The sequence below is a fragment of the Symsagittifera roscoffensis genome, chromosome 5 (genome assembly GCF_963678635.1).
Source record: "Symsagittifera roscoffensis chromosome 5, txSymRosc1.1, whole genome shotgun sequence".
Lineage (NCBI taxonomy): Eukaryota > Metazoa > Xenacoelomorpha > Acoela > Convolutidae > Symsagittifera > Symsagittifera roscoffensis.
Window position 1 is genome coordinate 34,148,697 of NC_087066.1, and position 25,051 is coordinate 34,173,747.

At 36.6% G+C, this 25,051-nt stretch overlaps 1 protein-coding gene across 5 annotated transcripts in view; it reads right to left on the reverse strand.

Moving 5' to 3' along the window:
- Nucleotides 1–497: 497 nt before the first annotated feature.
- The window catches only part of LOC134846304 (epidermal growth factor receptor kinase substrate 8-like), a 140,147-nt gene continuing 115,593 nt past the window's right edge, over nt 498–25,051 (reverse strand). For 2 of the 5 annotated variants that reach the window (XM_063863606.1, XM_063863600.1), the window contains exons 4-23: nt 23,223–23,390; nt 22,864–22,937; nt 18,908–19,167; nt 18,495–18,647; nt 13,627–13,715; nt 11,843–12,081; nt 11,612–11,644; nt 11,185–11,275; nt 11,029–11,102; nt 10,150–10,455; nt 9,893–9,981; nt 7,795–8,024; nt 7,330–7,552; nt 6,750–6,938; nt 5,862–6,029; nt 5,552–5,737; nt 3,204–3,387; nt 2,507–2,584; nt 1,697–1,904; nt 498–1,231 (exon numbers count right to left, since the gene is read on the reverse strand). In XM_063863606.1, the coding sequence (XP_063719676.1) occupies nt 994–1,231; nt 1,697–1,904; nt 2,507–2,584; nt 3,204–3,387; nt 5,552–5,737; nt 5,862–6,029; nt 6,750–6,938; nt 7,330–7,552; nt 7,795–8,024; nt 9,893–9,981; nt 10,150–10,455; nt 11,029–11,102; nt 11,185–11,275; nt 11,612–11,644; nt 11,843–12,081; nt 13,627–13,715; nt 18,495–18,647; nt 18,908–19,167; nt 22,864–22,937; nt 23,223–23,390 (3,280 nt within the window). In that variant the 3' untranslated portion in view covers nt 498–993. The remainder of the gene's footprint in view (nt 1,232–1,696; nt 1,905–2,506; nt 2,585–3,203; nt 3,388–5,551; nt 5,738–5,861; nt 6,030–6,749; nt 6,939–7,329; nt 7,553–7,794; nt 8,025–9,892; nt 9,982–10,149; nt 10,456–11,028; nt 11,103–11,184; nt 11,276–11,611; nt 11,645–11,842; nt 12,082–13,626; nt 13,716–18,494; nt 18,648–18,907; nt 19,168–22,863; nt 22,938–23,222; nt 23,391–25,051) is intronic. The other 3 variants (XM_063863603.1, XM_063863604.1, XM_063863605.1) reach the window with 3 other exon arrangements.

Here is a 25,051-nt window from a genome sequence, read left to right on the forward strand (position 1 = left end):
TTAGCAAATGGATTTGATATGAACTTAAAAATTATAAATATATCATCGACCTTCTTCCATAATCAGGCCTGTGCACAGGGGCGGATTAAGGGGGGCGGACGCCCCTCCTCGGGGATTCGACACCCTGCCGAGCCAAAGGGTCCCCCTTTTGGTACTTTTTAAGAAATCTATTTTTAGCCGACCGACCCTAAAATTTTTCTAAAGGCGCCAAGAAATACTATTTTTGAGGGGGAGGTCGCGCCAAAACAACGCGATTTTTCGATCAAAATTTTCCAAAAGGTGCCAAAAACGTCTTTTTACTGCTTTGGAAAATCGATTTGGTCGACCTAAAAAAAAGGCCGTCAAAATTTTCGAATTTTTTTTGAAAATCCGCCCCCCCCCTCCCCTCGAGAAAATCCTAGATCCGCCCCTGCCTGTGCAAATTTTAATTTTAAAATTGCTTAGACCTTTCGCTGCTGCTTTCAATCTCATATTTTTGTAGCTTATGTGGAAAATAATTCAAATGCGAATTCTAAATTGACTCGATTCTACAGAGGGTAAATCAATAAACTTGATATGTAAGACAGTAGGATATTCCGATTGATATTTCAAAAATGACAGACTCTCGCATAGTTGCGCTAAATCTGAAGGCTAATTCGAGATTGATAGTTACAAAGGAATTTAAACTTTTCGCGATTAAATGTTTCAAAAACAGGGAGTTTCTTCAGAACAAATTTTACAAATTGATTCTGCTGGCTTAGCTTCTAAAAATCTATGAAAAAATTACAGGTTATCAGTTCTTCTCACTAGTAAACACAGAATTTCCTCCAAAAATTTCACTCTCAGAATCTTTTGGACGCGTTACAATTAGAATAACGAATGTGAGAAGTCTGCTGCATAAATTAGGAACAAACAACAACGAGAAGGATAGAGATAAACAGCGGGGAAAAAGACACAAACATCATAGCGTCCATTCAAAATCTGCAGCTTAAACTGGAAAGCGTCGTTAACAAATCAGAGCTGTGTCAAGGGATCATTGTAAGTGGACATGGCGCTGCTACCATACGAGTCGGTCACTGATCCTCCTATGCCGCTGGAGCTGTTGGCAGCACTAGCCGAGTTGGCCAGACTCTTCTGGACCGTGACGAAGCTGTGAACTCTAGGACCGTCATGGAAGCATACCTCCATGAACTCATCCTTACTCAGGCTGAACAGCTGTGAGCCGTTGAGGATTCCGAGACCTTCTACAGTTCTGAAATTGACATTTAACATGCGCATTTGAATTCTAATTAATATATTGATCAAAACCAAAAGGCTAAGTGAAGACAAAACAAAAAAGAGACATAGATCACACTACGCTTGTGTAAAAAAAGTAAAAACAATAATTGCCGTTTGCTGTGCAAGTAGCACAGAAATTTCTATCCATTATTTTTCTTTAAAAAAAAAAATTTTCCTTTCCTTTTTACTTTTCCAACTGGAGCTGCGCGTTGCATTGGAACCCTTTTAGTAATGATTCCAGCTAAATTGAAAATATCAAGTCAATAAAAAGTTGTAGCCTTGAGGCGAAGGATGAATAATTTTTTTTTCTAGAAATGAATGTGATGCGAAGATACTGCGCTTCTTACACAGCAACCGACTGTTCTGGTTCTTAGTAAATTTTGAACTTCACTGCGATTGGTTTCAAATTCACCGAAGCATGTAAAGCTTCAATACTTACAGACTTGAAAAGCCCTTGCTCGCCAGCCACTCATAGACCTCCTTAGGTGTTGACTCGTAGTTGATCACAGATGCTTTCGAGTTGTCCCCACCCGAGTGAGTGGAGGGGGTAGTCTTCAGTGGTGACCCTTTTGATTTCACATTCAACGTCACAACTGAATTAATTTCTTTCTGGGGTTCCTCTTTTTTCGGCGTGATAGCTTTACCCGCTGAAAATAACCATTAGTACTCATTATGGATGGTGTATTTTTAAATAATCACGAAGAATATGGAACAAATGCATGCATGGTTACAGCTCAGGACAAAGCTAAGAAATGCAGGGCGCTTGAAATAAAGAAACTAGATGGAGAAATAGTTTTTCATAACACATAAAAAAGATGAACGACAAAATTGGTAGACTTGTTGAATGGTGACTAAAAACAATACATCTGTATAGTTTTGGATTTTGAGATGGGGCGCGGCGGACGCCTCTAAAAACGGCCAAAAAGGGGCAAAACATTTCGATCAAAATGATTTGCAATTAGATAGAAGTGGCATACATTAGCCTTTGTTTTAAAATGCAGTTTTTGATGCTAGGGTATGGCGCAATGGCGCAGATAAAGAAATGTAGCGCAATTTTTTGTCGCGCTTTAACTTGACAGAGTTTGGAGCTAGGGTATGGCGCAATGGCGCCTTTGTTTTAAAATGCAGTTTTTGATGCTAGGGTATGGCGCAATGGCGCAGATAAAGAAATGTAGCGCAATTTTTTGTCGCGCTTTAACTTGACAGAGTTTGGATGTTCTTTTATGTAAGTGGGCATATTATGCAATACATTTGAATGGGTTTCCGCTCCTTATCCTCTGCATGAGCTCATCCTGTAGTGAGTCTTGCAGTGAGGGCTGAACAGGTGCTGCGAAAACAGAGACACAAACCAACATTAAAGTCATCTAGGCCTACTGCAACTACTTTATGTCAGTTTCTACATTTCACATTTAGAAAAGATAATTATAAATTTATATATAAGTTAAAGTAAACCATTCTAGTCTATTGAATAGAAGAAAAGATGTTTCAAAAAGTTCTCTCAGCGTCGAGGAAAACTGGTATTTATAAATCAACCCAACTTAGCAAAGTGTGAATGAAGTTTTATAAGCTTCATTTGAAGTCACTCTCTATTTCTACTGTTCACTCTTTTTCCATTTCGCAATACCCCAATGTTTAATTAAGGTTTTAAGAGCGTACAACAATTTGCAACTTCATCTGCCATTTCGAGAAAACAATATTGGGAAAAAATCATTTTCTATTTTTTGCAATAATAAGAGCAGTAATATTTGGTGCAACCTTCGCAACAAGTGGATACCCTTGTTTCATTTTCGAATACCTTAATCATACAAAAATTCAAAAGATTTTAAAAATCCAACTCATTGAAGTTTAATTCGATTTTTAATTCGATTCGGTTTTCCTCGACTTGACAGAGTGCAAAAATACCAGTTTTACTTGACAGAGTGCAAAAATTTTATTGAAAAATTCACCTGGTTTTGCTTTGGGTTTCGCCACTTGTTTCACCACCGGTTTCGGCTGCAGTGCCTCGGGTGGTGGGGGAGGCGGAGGGGCGGGTATTGCAAATGCGGGTGGGCCCGGGGGAGCTGGCGGACCATTTTGGGTCACCGCAGTCCGCTGAGGTTGAACAGTTGCAGCAGCATGAGTGTTGAACACCTGCAAGAAAAGTTGAATGATAGTAAACATAACCGACAGTTGGAAAAGAGTCAATCAACGCAAGTGAACAGAAAAAAAAACCATAACTTGTTTTTCAAAATTTTCGAATATCAAAGTAAAAAATACGTGGCCTTCAAATTCTTGGAATTTCAAGAACAGTTATTCTTGACACTTTTTTGATAAAGTTACTTATAATAAAGTAACTTGATAAAGTGTTTTGATAAAATTTGAGAAAACTGGATCAATAGTTAGTTTTTATTTCCCAAAACAAATTAAATTCCACATTCGAAACTAGAAATCGATCATGTTTCTCGTGACCTTTTCACTTTTGTTGTTCAATAAAGGAGTTTTGATTTAACAAAAAAATCAAAATTCAAACGGCGAAAAATCAAAATTGAGCGTGAACAAATTTTAAGTCGGTTCTTTAAAAAAACATCACGACCTATACAAGGTTCTTCACTGGTCAAAACAAAATCTGAACAACCGATATGAATTGACTCAGCATTTCAAAACAAACTTTCACGCCAGGAAATTTTTGAAAGTGTTTAGATGTCTTGAATTCCTTTGCAAAACTGAAATCTAAATTTTGGAAACCAGCTTTTTAAGTGAAAATTGAAATTTTATTTGGGTATGAGCGCCAATATCTGCGGGCTAAAACTTGAAAATTTATGAAGCAAGCTTTCAAGCCGTTTGCTGAACTGAATGAATTTGCGAAAAATCAGAAGCCGAAAAAGATTTGTGAAAACAAGCTATGAAAATCATAAATATTTAAAATTTCTTCGACAGATAAAATTGATTCGCTGTTGCTAACTTAGCTTGATAGCTTGAATTGATCAGCTATAAATACAAAAAATTTCAGAAAAATAAAAATGCATGTTTTGATGGCTAGATTTGATAGGCAAAAAGTTGGCTTTTTGTTGCAAACTATACAAGAGATTAAACTTGAAATTTATTTTTTTTATATTTTATTTGAACTGGCTAATTAAAAGTCAATATAAAACGCAATTGACACATATCTCGCCGTATTAAAGCTTTTTTGCCGTATTAAAATAAACGTTTGAGATAAGACCTAGTTCGCTAAAACGATATCTATCTTCTAAGTTTTCGCTAGCATTCAACGGAGCAGAATTATTCAATATTGAGCAGAAATTTCCCGGTCCTATCAAGTTAGCCTGTATCAGAATCACAAGTTACGGAGTTTATTTAGAATGATTTATCTTCAAAAATAGTCAAAGTTTGACTGAATTTTAACGAAGACTCAAAGATAGGTGTTTGTTGCGCTGCGATTCCTTTTCTTTGTCCTACTCACTCTTCCGATGCCCTACATTGCTGCCTTGTTTTGCGCTTCCCACAGCCTTGCCCTGCTTGGAGCTACCCTGTTGCGTTTCCCTTCGCTGCGATGCACTACTATTCCTTGCGCCGCCCTATGTTTCGCTACTCTGACTTGCTTTGCGCTGCCCTCCGTTGGTTTGCAATGTGCTGCTCTGCCTTGCGCTGCCCTGCCATGCTCCTCTCTTTTCCATGCAGCCTCTCTTTTCCATGCAGCCTCTCTTTGCCATGCAGCCTTTCTTTGCGCTGCCCTGCCTTGCGCTTCCTTAAGTTGCGCTACTTTGTCGTGCCTTAATTTGCGCTACTCTGCCTGGCTCTTCATTGGTTTACCCTGTCTTGCCTTGCTTCGCGCAACCATGCCTTACGTTGCCGGGTCCCTCCTTGACTTACACTGCCATTCCTTGCCTTCTGCTGCCCTGCGCTGCTTACCCTTTCTTGCCCTGCCCTACGCTGCTTACCCTTTCTTGCCCTGCCTTAACCCGCCTTGACTTGTGCTGCCCTGCCCTCGCTCAAAACAACCTGTCTAAATATTTTACCTTGATCTTTCCAAGCTCACTTCATCTAAAAATTTAAGGTGTAACTTAAATGGATTTTTTGAACGTTACTAGTGGTGAAATGTTAAACATAGCGGGGCCACAGCAATTGAAAACGACTTACAATTTAAATATAAGATACATATCCCACCTTACAATTCAATTTCAAACAGCGGAAGTCTTAACACCTTTCTAGCTGTCCACGCATAGTCTCAATTTGCACGAAAATATTCGTTTTAGCAGATGAATCCCCTTAAACCTTAAGTGAAATAGAAATATGATGTTGTCGATTATTACAATACCTGTTGTTCTTTGAGCTTGTTGGATGTGTCGACTATATTATGCATGTGGTGGTGGAAGGTGGGAGTGGGTTCCAATTGGGTGCTGCCACCGCCAATGGAGGGGGAGGATAGGATGACATTGGGCACATAGCCAGTCTGGCCAGAGGTGTTCTTCACCGCCCACCATTTGCGGGTACTGTCTACAATCTACAACATGAAACAAAGCTCAAAAAACGCTCAAACTCTTCTCTAGAATTCTATAGCAAACCCTAGAAACCCTTAGTTGTACAATCGAATTTATCCGTCGATACAGTTTAAACATAGCCATTACCTCGAGTACTTCTCCCTTGCGCACTGTTAGCTCCTTGTAGTTGCCAGCCACGAAGTCAGTCTTCACCACAACAGTAGAGGGCGGAGACGATTTGAGGAGGGAGGAGGGTGTGGGGGCTGCTGCACTAGGAGGGGGCACCACTGGCATCGAGTGTCTATTGGGCAAGGGCTGAAACACATGTACAACACTCATTATACAAGCCAAGAATGTACTTGACCTTCAGAAATCAATTTTTAAAATTCAAGGTAAGAGCAATCAAAAGCAATTTGCGAGGGAAAACAAGTTAAAATTAAACTAAAACATAGCCAACAGGCAGTTGGAAAAGAGTCAATGAACGCAAGTAAACAGAAAAAATACTGATGTTTTTTTTAAATCTCAACAATCGATTTCCAAGAAAAAAATAGATGGCCGCAAAGCTCTTCGAATTTCAAGAACATTTTTTTTGATACTAACCAAATTTGAGAAAACTGGATCAATAGGTAAAATTTTTATTTCGCTGGGAGAACTGATAATTAAATTCTATTTTCGAAGTCGATCACATTTTAATGACTTTTACACTTTCGCTGTTCGATGGGAGTTTGCCTTATTGTCAACAAAGGAAATGAATTGAACTTCATGAATTGAACAAATCAGAAGTCAAACAGCGAAAACGTAAATTTGAGCCTGAAAAAAAAAATTGTCGAAAAAAAATCATCAAGGGAATCAAGGATGATGCACAAAAGGGACCTTCACGACAGAAAGACATCCATTCAACCTCTCACGGTGTTTAGGATCACAGAAATTGCGTAACATGAAAGCGAAACTTGGAATGCAAAACGCTTCATAAGGGTTGCAATTATAGGGATATCTGAAGACATAGTCTACATCACACTACACTAATAACCTTACATCTGCTAGTGAGCTAGTCGAAACAGCTCTTGGGAGAGGGGCTAGCTCTTGTGGGGGAGGGGGAATGGCAGACAAGCGTCTGCCGCTGTAGTCATGGTAGCACTCTGCCAGCACATCCAGAGAGGGTCTCCTCGATTCTCGATGGTGAAAATGGTTAGTGGAATCCGAATATGAAAACTCAGTTGTCAGCTGCAGTCAAAATTTATTGAAGAGCTAACTAGATCAGAAACTGTTCTTTTTTAATGCAGCAGCTGGCAGAGAAATCGAAATATAAATATATGGCGCAGCGATAGTCCGGCAACAGACCATTCAGCCAATTGAAAATTATACACAATTCACGTCCAACTGAATTCACGACCAATTCGATTTAAATAAAGAGGGTAATAGCTCGTCTAGCAAAACTTTCATTTTGATTTATTTACCAGCTGATACATGTCTATTTGGTAGCTGCACACCACAGAGTCTGAAATTCAGCTTGAAGATTCTTTGAGAACGTCTCAAATGATTCTACGATGATTTAAAATCCGCTGAACTATCTTCGAATGAATTAATCGAATAACAAATTTCGCTGAGTGCCTACCGTGTTTGATTGTGAGATAGCAGCAAATGATGATGGCCTAGCATGTCCGTTTCCCAAGCTCTGGGGTGGCATCCTGGGAGAAGCTGTGGAGGTCAAAGATGAAGACGGATTTGGGTTCGACTGTCGAGGTGAGTTGGAGGAGTCAATGAGGGGAGGAGGTTTCCATCCATCCAAAAACACAGGCACATATGCTGGCACAAAATGCTCCTTCGGCCAACTCTCTCTACAAAACAAAATGATCAAAACACAAACTGATGTATTAAGCTTTAGTTTTTATTTAAAATGTTGATGTTTATTTTGCCTACAAGTTTTGTTGGTACGTTTTGTTGGAATTTCTGTTTAGCAGAAGTTTTTTTATATAATGTAAAAATTTAACAGCTTTCTTGTTAAAGACGACACCACTAAAACCAACACAAGGGTCTTCACTACATTCTTGAAAAGTGACGATGTCAAAAATAAGAATACCTGGGCACGTTCCACGCATTGCCCAGATCATTCCACAGTTTCTTCTCATCTGTAGACAGGCATCCCTTGAGCAGGTCCACTGCACCCTGGGTGAGGAGTGGGGAGTACACGTTCTTGGCTATCTCCATGGCCACTGAGTTGGGGTCGTTCACTATGCGACTGAGGGGAGGAAACAGGTGGTGCACTAGCTCAGGCGCACTCGGGTCTGAGATCAGTTTCTTCAATGGGGCCTGAAGTAAGGATTGTAAATTACCTCTAACTAAATAGTTCATTGCGTCAATCATGAATAATGTAATTTTCATATTGATAAATTCATCACTCCAAAGTCAAAATAACAATATCAGAGTCATACCGACTACGATTCAACAATCATTTTAAATATTGATGCAAAGCTTGGATCTTATGTCATTAACCTGTCTAGACATGGCCTTAAATCTGCTGCTTTATGTTTATTCAAACTTGAGTATATTTTTTCCAATATTTTCTTTTATGTTTTCAGATTTATATATTTTTCCTTGTCTTTGAAGATCACAAATTTGTCTTTCATTTGATAAAACGGGCAGTGCTGTGTAACCAAAATGGGTTCGTTAACTGTCCCCTCACTGTTTCTGGTGCTTCCTATTTAAATTCTCGTTGTATGCAAATTTACCATTAACAATGAGAAATAAGTTCTTTCTTTCCATACACAGAGGCGAAGCGGAAAAAATATATTAAAAAATTTAACAAAATTGTGCTTACCAAAATTTTAAATTTCTCGATAGGTCTCGATAAAACCTCATGTCAGGGAAAAATCCCAAGAAGTTCTATATTAAAAAAGCAACGGAACAAAACTTACTGAGGGGCAACTAAGTTGACAATTTTTGAGCAGACCTAAGTTGATCCAAAAAAAAAATATGATAATAGAAAAAATCTCCAAGTTTTAAGTCACACCTGAGACCACAATAGACAACACTCGCACTACAATGAGAGTGGCTTACCGCTCAAGAAAAATTTATAATGTACCACCTAAGCCGACAATCTTTGAGCAGACAACAGTTGAGCCGAAAACAAAAATAATTTTATGAAAAAAAATCTTTCAAGTTCCCCCTGTTACTAGAATGAACAACACTTGCACTTGCATGAAAACTGCTTACAGCACAAACAAAAACCGTGAGGTGGCAACTTAGCGGACAAAACTTGATCAGATAAATGAAAGTCCGACAACACAATTTGAACCGATTTTTTTTTCAATTGCATATAAAATAAAATAAACAAGGTCCGACCGAAACGCGAACCCCAGAACATTAGGATGCAAAGTCAACGGTATAACCCTAGGGCAATTGGGAGGGAAGTTGAAAGATATTAGGGTTCAATAATAAAGAAAAGATTTGTAAAAAAAATGAGTAAAGAAAAGAATGTGTGAGTCGAAAAAATTGTTGTACCATAAAATTTGAGCTGTAAAATTTTAAAAGATTTTACAGAACACTAAAAGCTTAAAAACATATTTTCCCTCAAAACTGCGCAACATGATTTGACTAAACTGAAATAACATTAGCCGAAACCGTTTAATCGAGAAAAAAAACTAACAAAATAACAAATTAAAGAACGTTCAATCATGGAAAGTAAGCCAAAAAAACGTACCAGACAATACAAACTGCATTTGAAAAAATAGAAAACGAGCCGAAAAAAACAAGGACGAAAAACCACCATTACAAAAAATCTTTTTTTTTCAAGAACTTTATTTGAAAAAATCTATTACCCTTATTACTACCTAAATCATGGTAGTTTTATTTATATTTTCAAGAAAATGAGCATGTCAACAGTCGTGAAATTGAAATTTACCCTTCCTCTTAATTGACCATTCTGTGAAGAAAATTTTTTACGGGAAAAAATAATCTCGTGCCCGATTGCAATACCCTTGCTTATCGCAAGGGTAAAAATCGCCTGATTTGAGAATCTTTTTGTGTGTTCAAATCTGAAGCAACTCAAACCAAGTTTATGTCAATAAAAATGGCTGCACCTCTCTGAATGAGCGACTTTGGGGGAAATTTTGTTTGTAACTGTAAACTATATATTCCTATTTCTGTTAAGACATTGTTCTAGACGCCAGTTTACTCACGAGGAGGTTGAATGCTAGCTTGAACTTCTGGAAAGCGTCGATGAAGTCTGTCTGAGGTGGCATCTTAGCCCTGTACTCCAGCATGTTGTCTATAACAATCAACATCATCTAAGTAAAACCTGTTCTGGTTTGTGAGTGAATGAACTGATGCGCATCTATCGTCCCAACGTCTTCGTCTTATAATTCAAAATTATAACAAAACGCAGCTATTCTTTCTTCATTAAAATGAAGCATATCTGAATTTGATAGAACGTTACCCAATTTCTGCTTATTCTTCTTCTTTTGTCGTCTCATATCCAGTTCTTTCTGTGCATCATGCACGTGTTTCAGCTTCTGTGCAAAGGCCTCGATATCATCAAAACAATGATTAAGAATATCCACTTGTCGCTCCATCCTCACAGCCAATTGTTTCCTGCTCTCCGATTTGGAGTCGTGGTGGTGTGATCCCGAGGACGTGTCGCGGCTGCTGACACTTGCCGATGCCACAAGAGTGTCGTCTAGATTATCCACGACATCATCCGTGTAGAAATCCTCTTCGAAAGAGTTCGCCCCGTTAGCATGATCTAAACGGCAGCAGATACATAGATCTTTTTCGCTTCTATCGAAATATCTCCTGCAGCTAAAAACAACGTGCAGCAGAAAGTAATTCGAAAAGTTGTTATTCATCATTGGATATTATAAGATGCTGGTCACATAAAATAAAGGCTTAGAAAATAAACCCCAAAAATTGGCGCAAAACATCTAAACTTTGTTTACAAATAATTTTTTTATTTTATATACTAAAAATGACATTTTATGGCTAGGAAAAAAATTATTAAAAAAGAGATTATACCCTTCCTAAACTTTGTTGGGCTACATAGAAGGCTCACTCTGATATTGTTTTGTCAGCAATTGATCCGGTAGTTCTGGCGTAATTATTCATCGACTTAATGAAGCCAAAAATGTTCGTTTTTGGAGGAAATTTTGAACCCAAATTTTGCAAAGTAATTGCATCCAATTATTTCTGGTAAATTCTAAGCAATTTTTGCCCTACTCATTTTTTGTCCTAAGTTAACCCACTTTGAAAAAAACCGCTCTTTATTTTTCAGGTTTTATTCCTTTTGCCCGGATAATTTAGATGAACACTTTATGCTTACAAGACAGACTGATATGTTGATGATTCTCATCCTGATGACGACTGAAAGCGTCTCCATTTAACCCATTCGACATCCTAAAAACACATTTACACCAATGAAAAACCCAAATGAAACTTTATCAAATTATTTCATTAGTATCAAAGCAGTATCTACTACCTTTCATTTTGTGAGAAGGGTCGTCCGTTGGAATGACTGTGGTAGCTATCGTTAAAATTCTGACCACCAAACTCTTCCAGATAATCTGGCTCTAAAAATAGCACGTTTCTTATTTAGAATCAAACATCAACTTCCCCGTATCTAATAGCAGGGATGACCACCGTAGCACTTAAGGCCTAGTGCTGAAGCACATTACACTAAGCACGTCTTCTCTATCGCCATGCTGCGAGATCTTCACTACGACCAATAACACAACTGGGATCAGATCTAACCTCGTAGTCTAGTCAAGATCCGTAAGGAGTTTTAATTTTAGCTACGCATCTCGCTTCGCAACATGCTATTATCACTACACTGATTTAATGATGTTGTTCATTTCACTTTATAGCTAACTTTACTAGGCTGCATAATATCGACCATTCAATCTCACCTGATTTGGACTTGAAAATCTTTTCGAAAAAACCTGAAAAATCAAAATGGATGAAAAGTTAGTAACTTCAAAACTTTGTCTCTAGCTACGGTAAACCATTTTAAAAACAATTTTACAATTTCATTGAAAAATATACGGTCATGTATCATAACAGTTCTTAGGAAGTCGGCTGAAGTAGGGTTTTGAAAACAAATTTAACTGAAATGATTCTGCAAGAATCAAGCAACATACCCGTTATCCTCCCTCCGGATCGTTTAGCTTGTGAGTTGGCAGGGGACGAACTGTGTCCGCTAATAGAGCCCCGATTGGCAGAAGCGGGCACTGCATTGGGGTTGTAGAATGTCATCGGGTAGTGACCTTGGGGAATGGTGGATAGGTCATGGGCTGACCTGCTCATAACTGGTGAGGCTGCGACAGGATATCCGCTGAGGCGCTGCTGACTACCATTCAGACTACTCTGCTTGACTTTACTGAAAATTAAAAATCCTTTTCCATCGAGAAAAAGAAGAACCTATCATATTTCATCAGTCAGTTCAAATTTCAGAATTATCCCATGGAAAGGGATCTCATCCAATCTTTATAACAGCAGATGATACACTTATGAGGTTTGAATCAGCAAACGGGGTTCATTTAACCATTTTTTTTCCATTAAATAATTCAAAAATAATGGAACCAAATAATTGAGTTTTCAGAATACTAATTTGGCAGGCAGCCGAAACTTGTGCCTTGAATGAACATATTTTGTTTTTCGACCGACAAATACAGCTTTCCAGGAGAGGAAAAACTTCTGAAGATGATCGCACTTTATTCCCTTCCAAGCACAGTTCAGTGAGCATGGGTCTCACGGAACAACAGTATTGCATCAATTCACTTATTCTGGTTTAATTCAAGGTTAATTAATTGTAGTCTGAATAAGGTATTGGCTGAGGCGTGAATACCAACTTTCTGATATGCAGAGGAGGAACTCTAAAAACGTCAGACAACCAATGATATCAAATTGATCATTTTTCAAATCCAGTCTAGTGGAAACGAATACGATTTCAAACTCAGCCGCAAAGCAAGACATGAGAACAATCATTATATCGTATTAAAAGAGGCATGGCTATACTAACGCATAGTTTGCTCAACTCATCGCACCATTATCTGAGCATCATAGAATTCGCGAAATTCAGACAGGTCATTAAAATTACAAGCTTAAGGCTTGAAATTAATTTTTACTGATTTTGGTAACAATTTTTAAAGTTCTGGTACCTTCATTACAAATCACAACAGGTGGTCACTTCTACGCTTGTTTACTTTTCAATCAAGAAATACGTCAATTGATAAAAGTGAAGAAAACATTTTTCATTCATTGCGTTCTTCGGATTTTTGCTCTTTGAAGTGACTCTGGCCACTTTCAGATACTTCAAATGCTGTTCAATAAAGTAGTATCATTATTGCTTATAAAAATCACAGAATGCAAAAAGCTACTTAAGCTAAGTATATCATTACTCTACACCTTTTAAGGCCTAAGTTGTTAAACTAATCTGCAGAAAATGATATGATCTGATATTATATGAGTGATATGATATGATATGATCTGATCTGATATGATACGATATGAAATATTGTGATATGTTATGTTATGATTGGATAAGATGTGATACTGTTTGATACGATATGATACGATTTCTTGTGATGAGATTTGATACGATATTAAAGATATGATTTAGTTTAGTTTGATTTGATAAGATATGATAAGATATCTTATGATATGATTTGATTTTATATGATTTGATATGATATGATACGATTTGATATGATATGATTTGATATATATTAAGTTTATGATAAGAAATGAAATGAAAAGATATCTTATGATTTGATATGATGTGATAAAGTTATAACGTAGTTGAGATCGAAATAACTCAGGCGCAACTTTTCGTGACTGGTATTAATTGTTTAGTTGAAGAAGTCAAGGGCTATTCATCAGTGTGGTTACATAATGCATGATGAGATAGGTGAAATGTACGGACCTTTTCTGGGCAGCCTTTGCATATTTGGATGGCTTGGATCTGTGGTAGTGTTCCATCGCCAGTTTGATCTCACTTGTCACTTCGTCCGCCTAAACAAAACAGAGCCCAAACTTCTAATAAAACATTTTAAAATAGGTTTTCTCAACCATATGCAACATTGATTGCAGAAAACGTTTTGATGAACTGAAGCCGAAATGGAACGCCGACCTGGAGTTAACGAGTCCCACGCCCTTAGATGATGGCTTGAAAATAGGCAAGCCCCGGCCAGCAATAAAGCGGCTGGAAAAGATGCGATTAAATTGCCAAATCTGTAGCAAAAGTGCCATCAAATGAGCACTTAATTGCGAGCTTGGTTAGAACATGTGGATGGACTCGTAATATAACACTACGCTCGCATATGTAATAAATGTTAACACAGAAGCAAAGCGGAGCATCGCACCACTTGCTATAAAACACAAACATAAAAACAACATGTTGAATGAAAAATGTTGAAAAAACTAGGTGAACAAACTAGCGACCCAATTAAGGCTGGAAGTACCTTTTTGATATTTTCGAAATTGTTCTACTGATACGGGTTGAAACGGGTATATTCAAACATCGTAATTTGCCCAAAACCTTCAAGGATACTCCACTAATTAGATTACTTAGTAGTAAAATCAGTTTGAAATTTTCTCAAAAACAACATTTTTCTTGCAAAAAATTAACAAGACGCCAATTCTGCGGAAAAAAATTCTCGCAACCGGTTTTTTCGATTACGAAGCTCTTCATCTCAGGTATGATAGGTTAGTTTTTAAGTTTCTAAAAAATGGCCAAAATTTCAAAAACAAGACTTTCCGTAATCCATAACTTTTTTCAGCAAAAAGTAGGTCGTGGCCGCTTAAGAAAAGAAGATTCCCAAAATCGGATTACTCGATTGAACTCTTAAGCCAAGAATTGGCACGGTGGTTCTCGAGAAAAAGTTTTCAAAAACCTGTCAAAGTTTCAAACCTTTCTAAAAATGGCAGTGGCATCTAATGCAGGTAGGCTTTCAAAATCTTATTTCGATTAACTCCTTGATATAAGAATTGGCAGGATACTTAAAGAAAATTTACACAAAATGATCAACAAATCAAAAATTTGTCAACAAATCAAATCTTTTTGTGTAAGAGATTGGGGCGCAGCTGCTTCAACAAAAAAGATTCTCACAATCTGATATACCGATTGAACCCAAAAAGTCAGATTTGGGAGCGTAGTTTTCGAGAAAGTTCAAATTGTCTCAAAAAACGCGAAAAAAGCAAAAGCTAACTTTTCCAAGGCTATAACTTTTTAAGTAGCAAAAAAAATTTAGCGTAGTCAATTAAGCATGGGATTTCCAACAACCAGTTATTTTGATTCGACCGACAACCTCAGACTTCAGAAGGCAGTTCTCAAGAAAAGTTTCAAAAAACGGTCAAAAATCAAAATTTTCCGAGCGCCATTACTCTCAAATGTAAAAAAAATGGGTGTAGTCACTCACGCAGGGAAGCTTCACACAACCCGCTCTATCCATTATATCTGAAATCTCAAATTTGAAAGGGTGATTTTTGCGAGAACGGAAAAAAATATATATGGGTCAAAATTTCTCTTATAGACTTTTGAGAAGGCTGCAGACAGTTGAGCACTGCAAAACATAGATTAGGTGATTATGCAGGCACACAGGGAAATAGGCAATTTTCTCTATGATACGGTAGTTTTTGAAAATCGGCACGGTCCAACGAACCGAAAAAAGCACTGATTCTTTATACAGAAATGAATATATCTATATGGCATCTTTTTTGATAGATATTTTTAGTTTAACTAAACCAAAGAGAACAAGGGTAGCCAATGGCTGTGCAAGTAGCACAAAAGTTTCCGACACACTCCAAAAATTACTTAAAATGCTGATTTTTCTTCAAATTAATGTTGTTTTTGTTGAGTCGTGTGAGACCTGGATCCGATGAAAACCTAAATTTACAGAAATTCGACAGTCAGAGTAAAATGGATCAATAGGCCAACGGTTTTAAATGAAAAATTACAAAAAAAAGTAAATATAAATCGTTTTGAAATTTTCGGAAGATGGCGCTAAAAAACTTCGAAAAAGAATTTTACTGGACTTCAACTTAAATTCTCCAGAAGTCTGATTCTTCTATAATTAGTCTGCTCGCTTGTTTAACTCGCTCCAAATTAAACTAGAACTCAAAAATTTCAAACCAGTTTTTCTCGACACTCGGACGTTTCGATAAAAAATTTAATATCGTTCGAATCAGGGATGAAAGGGGTTTAAAATGATTATTCACTCCACCCATTATGATGAATATTTGCAAGGACTGCAAGGACTTTAACATGATATATCGTTCGACGCCTTCAGATGATTATTTGTGGCACCTGATTTTGCGTGCGAAACATAAAATAAACACCCGAATACGATGGTCGGAACAATAAACTGGATCGATATATATTTCTTCAAGGAAACCTTAAAATTTAAATCCACTTTTAAAATTTAGGTCAATCGTAAACTTTTGCATCATTTGACTTTCACTTCTTAGAGAACGAAATTTTCCCTCATTAAAGCAAACGAATTTGAAATGAACATATACAGGAATCAACAGCCAAGCCACGAAAAATCAACTTGATACTAATTCCTGGGGAAAAAAAAACAATATGTAAAAAAGGCCAAAAAAAAATTATAACAAGCTATACTAACTCTGTTTGCATAAAATAACGAGATGTTATGCGAAACGAAAATAAAATCCAAAGCAAGAATTGTTTCTGCATAGAAAACATGCATATTTTCAAGAATACAACCATGAATTCAAAAAAACTTATGATCGACACTTTATTGATGAAATTAACAAATTCTAAAAAAATAGATCAATAGTTTACATTAAAATTCCGCTGAAAATCTGAAGTTTAAACTCCACTTTCGAAATATAAGTCGCTCCCGTTTTTTCACGCCATTTTCGCTTTTAAAAATTATCAAGACCTACACAAGTGAAAATCGTTTTGTTCTGATTATTGAAAAAATGTCAAAAAACAAGGAAACCGGAAAAAATTGATTGATTTTATTAAAAACTTTAGAATTCCGAAAACTATAAATATCCAGTTAAAGCTATTTAAAACACAAGAACTTGACAATTACTTTTTGTCATAAAACGAGCCCATTTGGAAAAAAATCGAAGGGTGTTTTTATAGCGCTAGGAAAAACATAATATTCATTTACGATTTTTATTCTTGCAAATGGAGTTTTTTCAATGGAGAAGAAAATATGTTAATTTATGCAAAAAAAAATTGAATTGAGCTTAAAAAGTAAACAAGGCAACAGAAAGTTGGAAAAGAAGCAATGAAGGCAAGGAAACAAAAAAAAACTAATTTGTTTTCGAAAACAACTTCAATTTCCAAATTTCAAGCTGTTACCAAAAGCCGAAAGCCTTTGATTGTCAAGAACAAGCTACTATTGACAAAATTTTGTTGAAACTAACTCAACTTGAGAAAATTGGATCAAAATGCAAAATTTTTTTTCGCTTAGAAATCTCGAATGTAAAATCCATTTTCGAAATTAGAAGTGAATCGCGTTTTCCGTGACCTTAACACTTTTGCTGCTCGATAGTGGAGTTTGCCTTTGCTTTCACAAAAAAATGAACTGAACTTAAAAAACTTGAAATGTCAAACTGAGAAAAATCAAACTTTTTCCTGAAAAAAAAACATCAGGACGACCTAATAATAAAACGTTCATCGACTTTTTTTACATAAGTCACACAGCCAAAAGTCAAATTGGGGCGCCATCAAATTTCCTTTAAAAAGGGGAAAAATCAAAACGACCTATATAAACTGTTCACTACGTTTATTCACCCTTAATTTTTAGATCGACCTCCAAATTTGTTAAACAAATTTTTTTCAACAAAAAGATTGATCTCCAATTCAAAATGTGGCCGCAAGAGTTGTATTATTTAAAAAGTTAAACACAGGAGAATCGGAGCTTCGCATCCCTTGCAATACAATAGTAACATAAAAAACATACGTCGAAAATGAAAAGTGTTGAAACTAGGTCAACCAAAACTTAGATTTTCGAATGTATCGAAAGAAGTTCATTCTAGAAATACTTGACAATTGAACAAAAAATTAGCAATGAAACAAAACTTATGCAGAGGAAACAAATCTGAAAATCTTCGATCAATCACAAGTTAGCCAAAAAACAAGTATTTAAAAAGATTTAAAAGTTTACAGTCACCTTGAAATTACATTAAACAAAACTTGCAACTAAAACTTAATATATTTATATCACAAGAATAATGCGTGATAGGGCAACGCATCCGGCAGCGATTCTGCAAACACATGAACCGAAATTCGCTTATAGAACAAGATAATTTCTGGATGTAGCAGCTAAGCCGACAAAACTTGAGCAGACAAAATAATTTGGAATGTATTTAACTAAACGCAACCATACTACTATAAACGTAATAAATTAGAATGTATGAAACCAAATTGTGTAAAAATTATGAATTCAAAAATCTCGCGAGGTAAATCGACTTGGAAAATTACTGAAATAGGATTTTAATTATTATACTGTTGTATGAAACAAATTACTTTTTTCCGTTCAAATGATGAATTAAAAAACATTGTTAGTTTGTTTCTAATCAAATGCCAAAGCTTTTGTGATTATCATGCTAATAGAGCCTTCCGATTCAGAAGTGCCACCAAAAGTTGCACTTATATTTGCGACGATTTAGGTAGGAAAAAAAGTTGCATCGTACTATCACACTACGCTACGCTCGTGTAATCAATAAATGAGTTACTATTTTTAACTAAGAAAGTAGCTTCGAGAACAAAAGTTTTTGTTTAAAGGGTAAAACAGCATAATTAGGTGAACTAACATCGCAGTGGTCACAATGAAAAAGATAGATTTCCGGCTTCCGTCCAGTCATGTCAGTGTAGATGATGGCCAGAATGCTCTCCAGGTGGTAGTCCTTGATCACTACGGCTTCCACGTGAGCTACTCCGCTGTAGGGGAATCGGTCTATCAGCTCCTTAAGTCAAAACTATACACATCAAGACAGGAAAGCTACTGTTGACTCAAAACAAGTAAACAACGAAATCAACCTGTTTTTGATTACTGTTTTTTAAATAAAAATATTTTTGAATTAAAAGTATTCGAAAGCCAAACGTTGTATCATACGTAAGAATGGCTCAAAATACTAATAATTGCGAAGAGAGAGTGTGCTTTTTCATTTTGAGCCATCTATTTATCCTCTTTTGCTGCAACTTAACCCAAAACTTAAGCACTTACAGAGGAGTTGATATCGTACAGTTTGATTTCGTCTCCCGACACACGCAGCTTCATCTCCTGCGACCATATTTTATTCTTCACATCTTGCAACTTCAATTTCCGAATAGCATCATCTACTGTCCACAATGCGTCTTCGCGTGACATCGTGAACGAAGTCAAGTGTTCCACTGTGAAGTCAGCCGAACTGGAGTTGTTCACGCTCGAGACTCGCGAAGACACGGACACGGCGGATCCGACTCCATCCCCTGCCGAGAGACGGTCTGAAGCCGACATATGGTTGTTTCAATTCAAAATATAAGATAATACAATCCACGGAACAACAAATAAAGAATTAAGGTGACAAAATCATTTATTTAATACTTTCGCATCAGTAATCAGATATGTCAAACTATGTCATACATTTTTGTTTCAAAAGGAACACAGCTTTCATTGGAATTAAGGTCAAATTTTTTACAACACTTATGCCATGACAGCTTGGTAAACTCAACACGTCAAAATTTATAAGTATACTTAGTGAATTAACATCAGCTTGATTTGAATGTATGACTCCTTTTTCTAGATTAACATTTTGTAAAATAAATATAAATAAACAAAACTGAGCAAGGACTATTATTTTATCTGGCTCGGGAACTACTTTAAAGGAAATTGGAATATCTAACGCTTTTCGAAGTGTAGGAAATTCAAGGCGTTAACGTCTGGCAAACGAAAAATAAGTCAACCATCATATCAAATTACGCTCTTCAAGAAATTGTAGATCATATTTTACGATCTCGTTAAACTTAAGACACCAGCGAAAATAGACCATTCATAATGTGATGTGCTTTCTTTATTTATTTTCAAAACAATTATTGAAGTTAACTTGAATTTTACAGCGAGAAAAAAGACAAGCGAGAAACTTACACTACATCTTGCTGCATTTTATTATCACCTTGCTGTGAATTCAAATACTTTTTCAAAGCCTCTTGCCCCTGCCGACCCAAAGTGTCCCCTCTTTGTACTATTTTGAGATATCCATAATTGGTAATGGACCCTAAAATTTTTCTAAAGGCGCCTTTGGCGCCCATATATACTTACTTTAAGAGGGGAGCGCGCGCCAAAAAAAACGCATTTTTTTTTCTTCAAAATTTTCTAAAAGGTACCTAAAAACGCCTTTTTTTGGCCTGTTTTTCAAAATTTTGCCTGCGGCGCAGAAAATTTTACCAAAACAGGGTCTTTTTAGTATTTTGGGAGAGCTCGGAAAATCAATTCGGTCGACCTACCTAAAAAAAAAGGTCGACAAAATTTTCGAAAATTTTTGAAAATTCGCCCTTCTCGAGAAAATCCTAGATCCGCCCCTGCGTTTTTCGTTATTCAACTTTCTAATTAGCACAGTTTCTATAAACCTTATTTCTCTCTTCTTCATGATTAGCAATTTTATCCCTGGGCTATGCCAAAAAAAAATTAAGCCAAAGTGACCTCGTAAAAACAGTTGAATGACAACAAACTGAAGGAAACTTAAAAAATTGTCCAATTTGAGAAAACTGCGTCAAATATTCAGCTGGCATACCGAAAAATGAAATACACTTTTTAGACTTGATCATTTTTTCGCACGGATTGCACAATTGTTATTAGAGAGCGCAATTTGCTTCGAATTTAGTGAAGTTAAAAAGAAGTCAAACCGACGGCAAGTAAGATTGAGCCCGAACAACTCTCCTATATCTCTTTTCATATGTCATATCATAACTAGGTTGAACTTTTAACACTTCGAAACACTTGCAATGCAAAACAAAAATCTGAAAAACAAAGTTGAAAAAATTACTAGAAAAAATAACTTGAAAACTTGGATAAGATACAGTAACAAAATTTCATTTTTGTATAAAAAGAAGTTCATAAACAGCCTGAAAAAGAATTGAAAATTAATTACCGAGCAGCAACAAATTTTGGGTCAAAATCTGTTTGAGCCGAAAACAAAAATGTTATTGAAAAAGTATCAAAAAATTTAAAATTTTTAACAAACTATCCAATCTGAAACACATAATTGCATGCTAATTGATTTGCCCTCAAAATTAAGCAATACAAGTTGTATGAGCCGATACAACATAAACTGAAGCTGTTTAAATATTTAAAAAAAAAGAAACAAAAAAACTGAAAAAAAAATTAACGCAAACTCAGACTTGGTAAACCTAAAAAATTACTGAACTTTCAATTAAAGTCGAAACAAAAAAAAAACAGTTTAAATTGGAGCAAAACAAGTGCTCTAGAAAAAAGGCCAAAAAACCTATCAGAAACAAAAAATGTCGTTTTAAAACGGAAAAGGAACCGACAGAAACTAGAGCGAAAACCACGATCACGAAAAAAAAATGAACGAAAATACGAAAAATAATCAACCTGGAACGGGTTTTATCTAATAACAATTCAAATTATAATACTTTTATTTAAACTTTCAAGAAATCCAGCATGTCAGAAGATGAAGGAGTCAAGATATGAAATGATGAGTCCTGTGACTAAAGTTATTTACGAGAAAAAAGTCTAGTACTCGATTGCAATACCCTTGCTTATCTCAAGAGTAAAAAGTGAAAACATTAGGGATGAGCAAGTCAAAAAGGGAATGAAAGTGAAAAAATAAAAAAACAGCCCCAGAAAGTCATGGTTTTCAAAACACTGTTTGAGGAAAAATGTCGAACCACGTACTCACCAGCGTTAGATAAGCATTCAGAAAAACGCATCGAGCGGCAACTTAGACAATTATACTTAACACGCCAGTTGAATCGAACATAAATTTTTAGTTCACAAAAAACAATTGTTACAAAAATTAAGCAACCCTTTAACCCTTCGCCGAATAACTCTTTTAAGCAAAAAAACTTTGTTTCGTTCACAGATTACGGGAATAATGAACATTAATTATATACTATAGAAAAAATTGCTCAAACCAGAAGAAAATTCCGCACTCTTGCAACTAAGCCGACATTTTTTCCAAACGGAAACACTTCCTGGTTGAATGCGAACTCAAGGCCCTAGTCTTCCCTTAGACGTTAAATATATGCCAATTCTCACTAAGAAGACTTGAGATATGAATCCCTTAGACGTTAAATATATGCCAATTCTCACTAAGAAGACTTGAGATACGAATTTATCATAAAGTAAACATTAGAATAATTCAATGATCCGGTTAGACTAATTGTTTACGTGGAAAAGTCTTTGTTTAGATCTGACAACGCTTGCTAACTGCAAGCTTAAAAACGGCCGAAAGGTTTGTCAACCTTTTAAGTCGAACAAATTGATTCGCCGTCAGTTCCGTACTGTGCAAGCAAACAATTTAACCAACCTTGCAATAACAACATCACAATGACATTTCCTGTTTTTTAAGCCAAAACGGTAATGTGAGCACCAAAAAATCCACACCAATACAATTAAATTTATGACCCAAGAGATACAAAGCAAATTATTGGGAGAGAAGCCGCCGAAACTAGGCAACCAAGAAAAACAGCTGTTAAGAATCAAAGCACAGCTAGCCGACGCAGATGCTGGCTGCACAACAGCACACATCAGACGGAAGAACTAAAAGACGCCCAGTCTGTGAAACGGGGTTTTGAGTGGTCGCCACTCTTGACTTTTTACTTCATCGACCTCAATGGAGATGAAGCGCTTGTGACGTTTCTCCTTCAGCCCTAATGTCCCCCGAGGGCCAACAGAACTGGAGAATTGCACACTGTCTACCTAGCAAACACTGGGGCACTTTCAAAACAAGTTTATCCTGCAGATAAGTACTGAGACGAGACGAAATCACGCAATGAAGAACAACAGAAACAAAACCAAGCACGAACAATCATTCTGGACCATTCGTGACTGCCACCAGAGCAGAGCGTGGTTAAAACAACAACAACCAATTTGATTTTGCGAGCTCTTCCAAAACACTTACGTTTTCGACGTTTTTAGACACTTTTCGGAAGTTTTTGGCTCGAAACAAAAAAACTAACCTCCGTAAATGAGTGTGAAATTGTTATCCATGTCCTCGTCAGTTGACCCTCTGTTTCTTGAAGCAGAAGCTGATCTAAACAGTAAAAAATGTTAGGATGTGATGTACCGAGCTTTGTCTTAACCACCCTTCACGAAATCATTTCAGGATTCTAACACAAATTCAAAAAGTTATCTGTGATTTCTGTGAAACAGAAATTTATTGCAGATGAACTGAATCATTTTGCATGAATCCCATGCTGAATTTTACTGACTTCAAACTCGACCGGCGCCAAAATGTGTTGCGAGTGATCATTCTGTTGAATAGTTGTATAGATGTATGTGCCTTTTTAAATGATGCTCAGTTACTGCTTTTACTCACCTGTGATTTCCCTTCCCGTGCTTCTTTCCACCTTTTCCTCCTGGCCCATTGGCTCGCATTCCGATCTCGTACTCGTCACTCATACTAGCCCCGAGCATGTGACTCGCTACCACTCCTCCTGCACTGCTGCTCTGTTCTGTTCTGATCCCACTGTCTCCTCCCGACGACCTGCGATTATAAAAGAATTTGATTTTGTTTTCGTAAACAATTGCATAAAAGGCCCAAAGACCCTGATTACACGCTTGCATTGGCAAGGTCATAGCCAAAATCATATCACAAATGGGCGAAAAATTCTAACTTTGGAGATTCGCTTTTTGTCAACCAATTTCTATTGCACCTGCATGTTCCGGATTTGTAGAACATCGATTCAGCCTCTGCGGTCAAAAATGTTCAAAAAGCAAACCAACATCAGAACTTGAAACGTAGATTATTTTCTCAAAAACCCAACTTCTTGATGTAATACATGAATTGCAATTTTTGCACGAATGCTCTTTTGATAAATACTGTACAAGCAAACTTTCTAGTTAAAAACACACAGTACACAACTACATTGTATACAAATACATGGTTTTTCACTACGACTTTCACGAGAGCAACTACTATTTAGTGACTATATGCATACAAAAATACTCGGGTAAGGAACTCGAAAAAATTCAGCCTGGACACAGAGGCAAAGCGGAGCTTCGCACCACTTGCGATACCACAAACACAGCATTGGAAGCTAGCAGACAGAAAATACAAGTCCAAAACTAATGAAAAAATCAAAGAACTACAACTACAAAAATTTGCCTTGAATATTAACTTTGAAGAGAACACGACCAGGATCACAATCGTCGCCCATTTGTTATCAGAAACAATTATCGAAGGGCAATTAAACAAAAAAAAGAGGGGTGAACTCCATTAGACCCGAAAACAAAATTGTCGGCTAAAATCTTTTGAAAAGTCTGAAAATCTAAGCTTTTACGCTGTGCGTGAAGTGAGTCGATAATAAACTTGAATCGATAATGAGCTAGGCAACCAAATGCTTTATATATTCTGTTAAAAACAGCAAGCGTTAAAAATAGCTGAATTACAAAAAATTGACAAAGAATTGCCAAAATAGCTGAATTACAATTATCGCTAGCCTTAAAAATAGCTTCAATGCACAAAATAAACAAATACATAAATAGCTGAATTACAAAGCATTACCAAAATAGCTGAATTGGAACTTACGACTCAAAGACGCAGCGGAGTTTCGCTTCACTAGTGCTACATCGCAAACATAGCATTGCAAGCTAGCCGACAGAAAAGGTGATAAAGTCAAAAGAGAAGCTGAACACTAGCGGAACACGACAAAAAGCAGCTCTATAAAATGCAAAATGAAAAAGTACAAATACGCCTCGAATTAGTAAAAATTCGGCAACATCTCGAGTTCGATCTGCGACCAAGAGATTTTGAGTCTCACGCACTTAGCACTTACCATCAGCCACAGACAGGCGCGGATATAGGAACTTCTCGAGGAGGGGGAGGGGGTGGTTTGGGTGCGGATTTTCAAAAAAAAAACTCAAGAATTTTGTCGATCTTTTTTTAGCTCTTCCAAATCACTATAAAGACCATAACTTTCCCAAATTTTTCTGCGCCGCAGGCAACTTTTTCGAAAAACGGGCAAAAAAGGCGTTTGTTTTTATGCACTTACAACTTTTTGGAAAATTTCTAAAAAAAAAATTGCGTTCAAAATTAGTATAGATTGGGGCCGAATGCGCCATAAAAAATGTAAGGGTCGGTAAGCAAAAAAATGGATGTCTCAAAATAAAACAGGGGGTCGAATCACTTAGGTGGGGGGGGGGGGG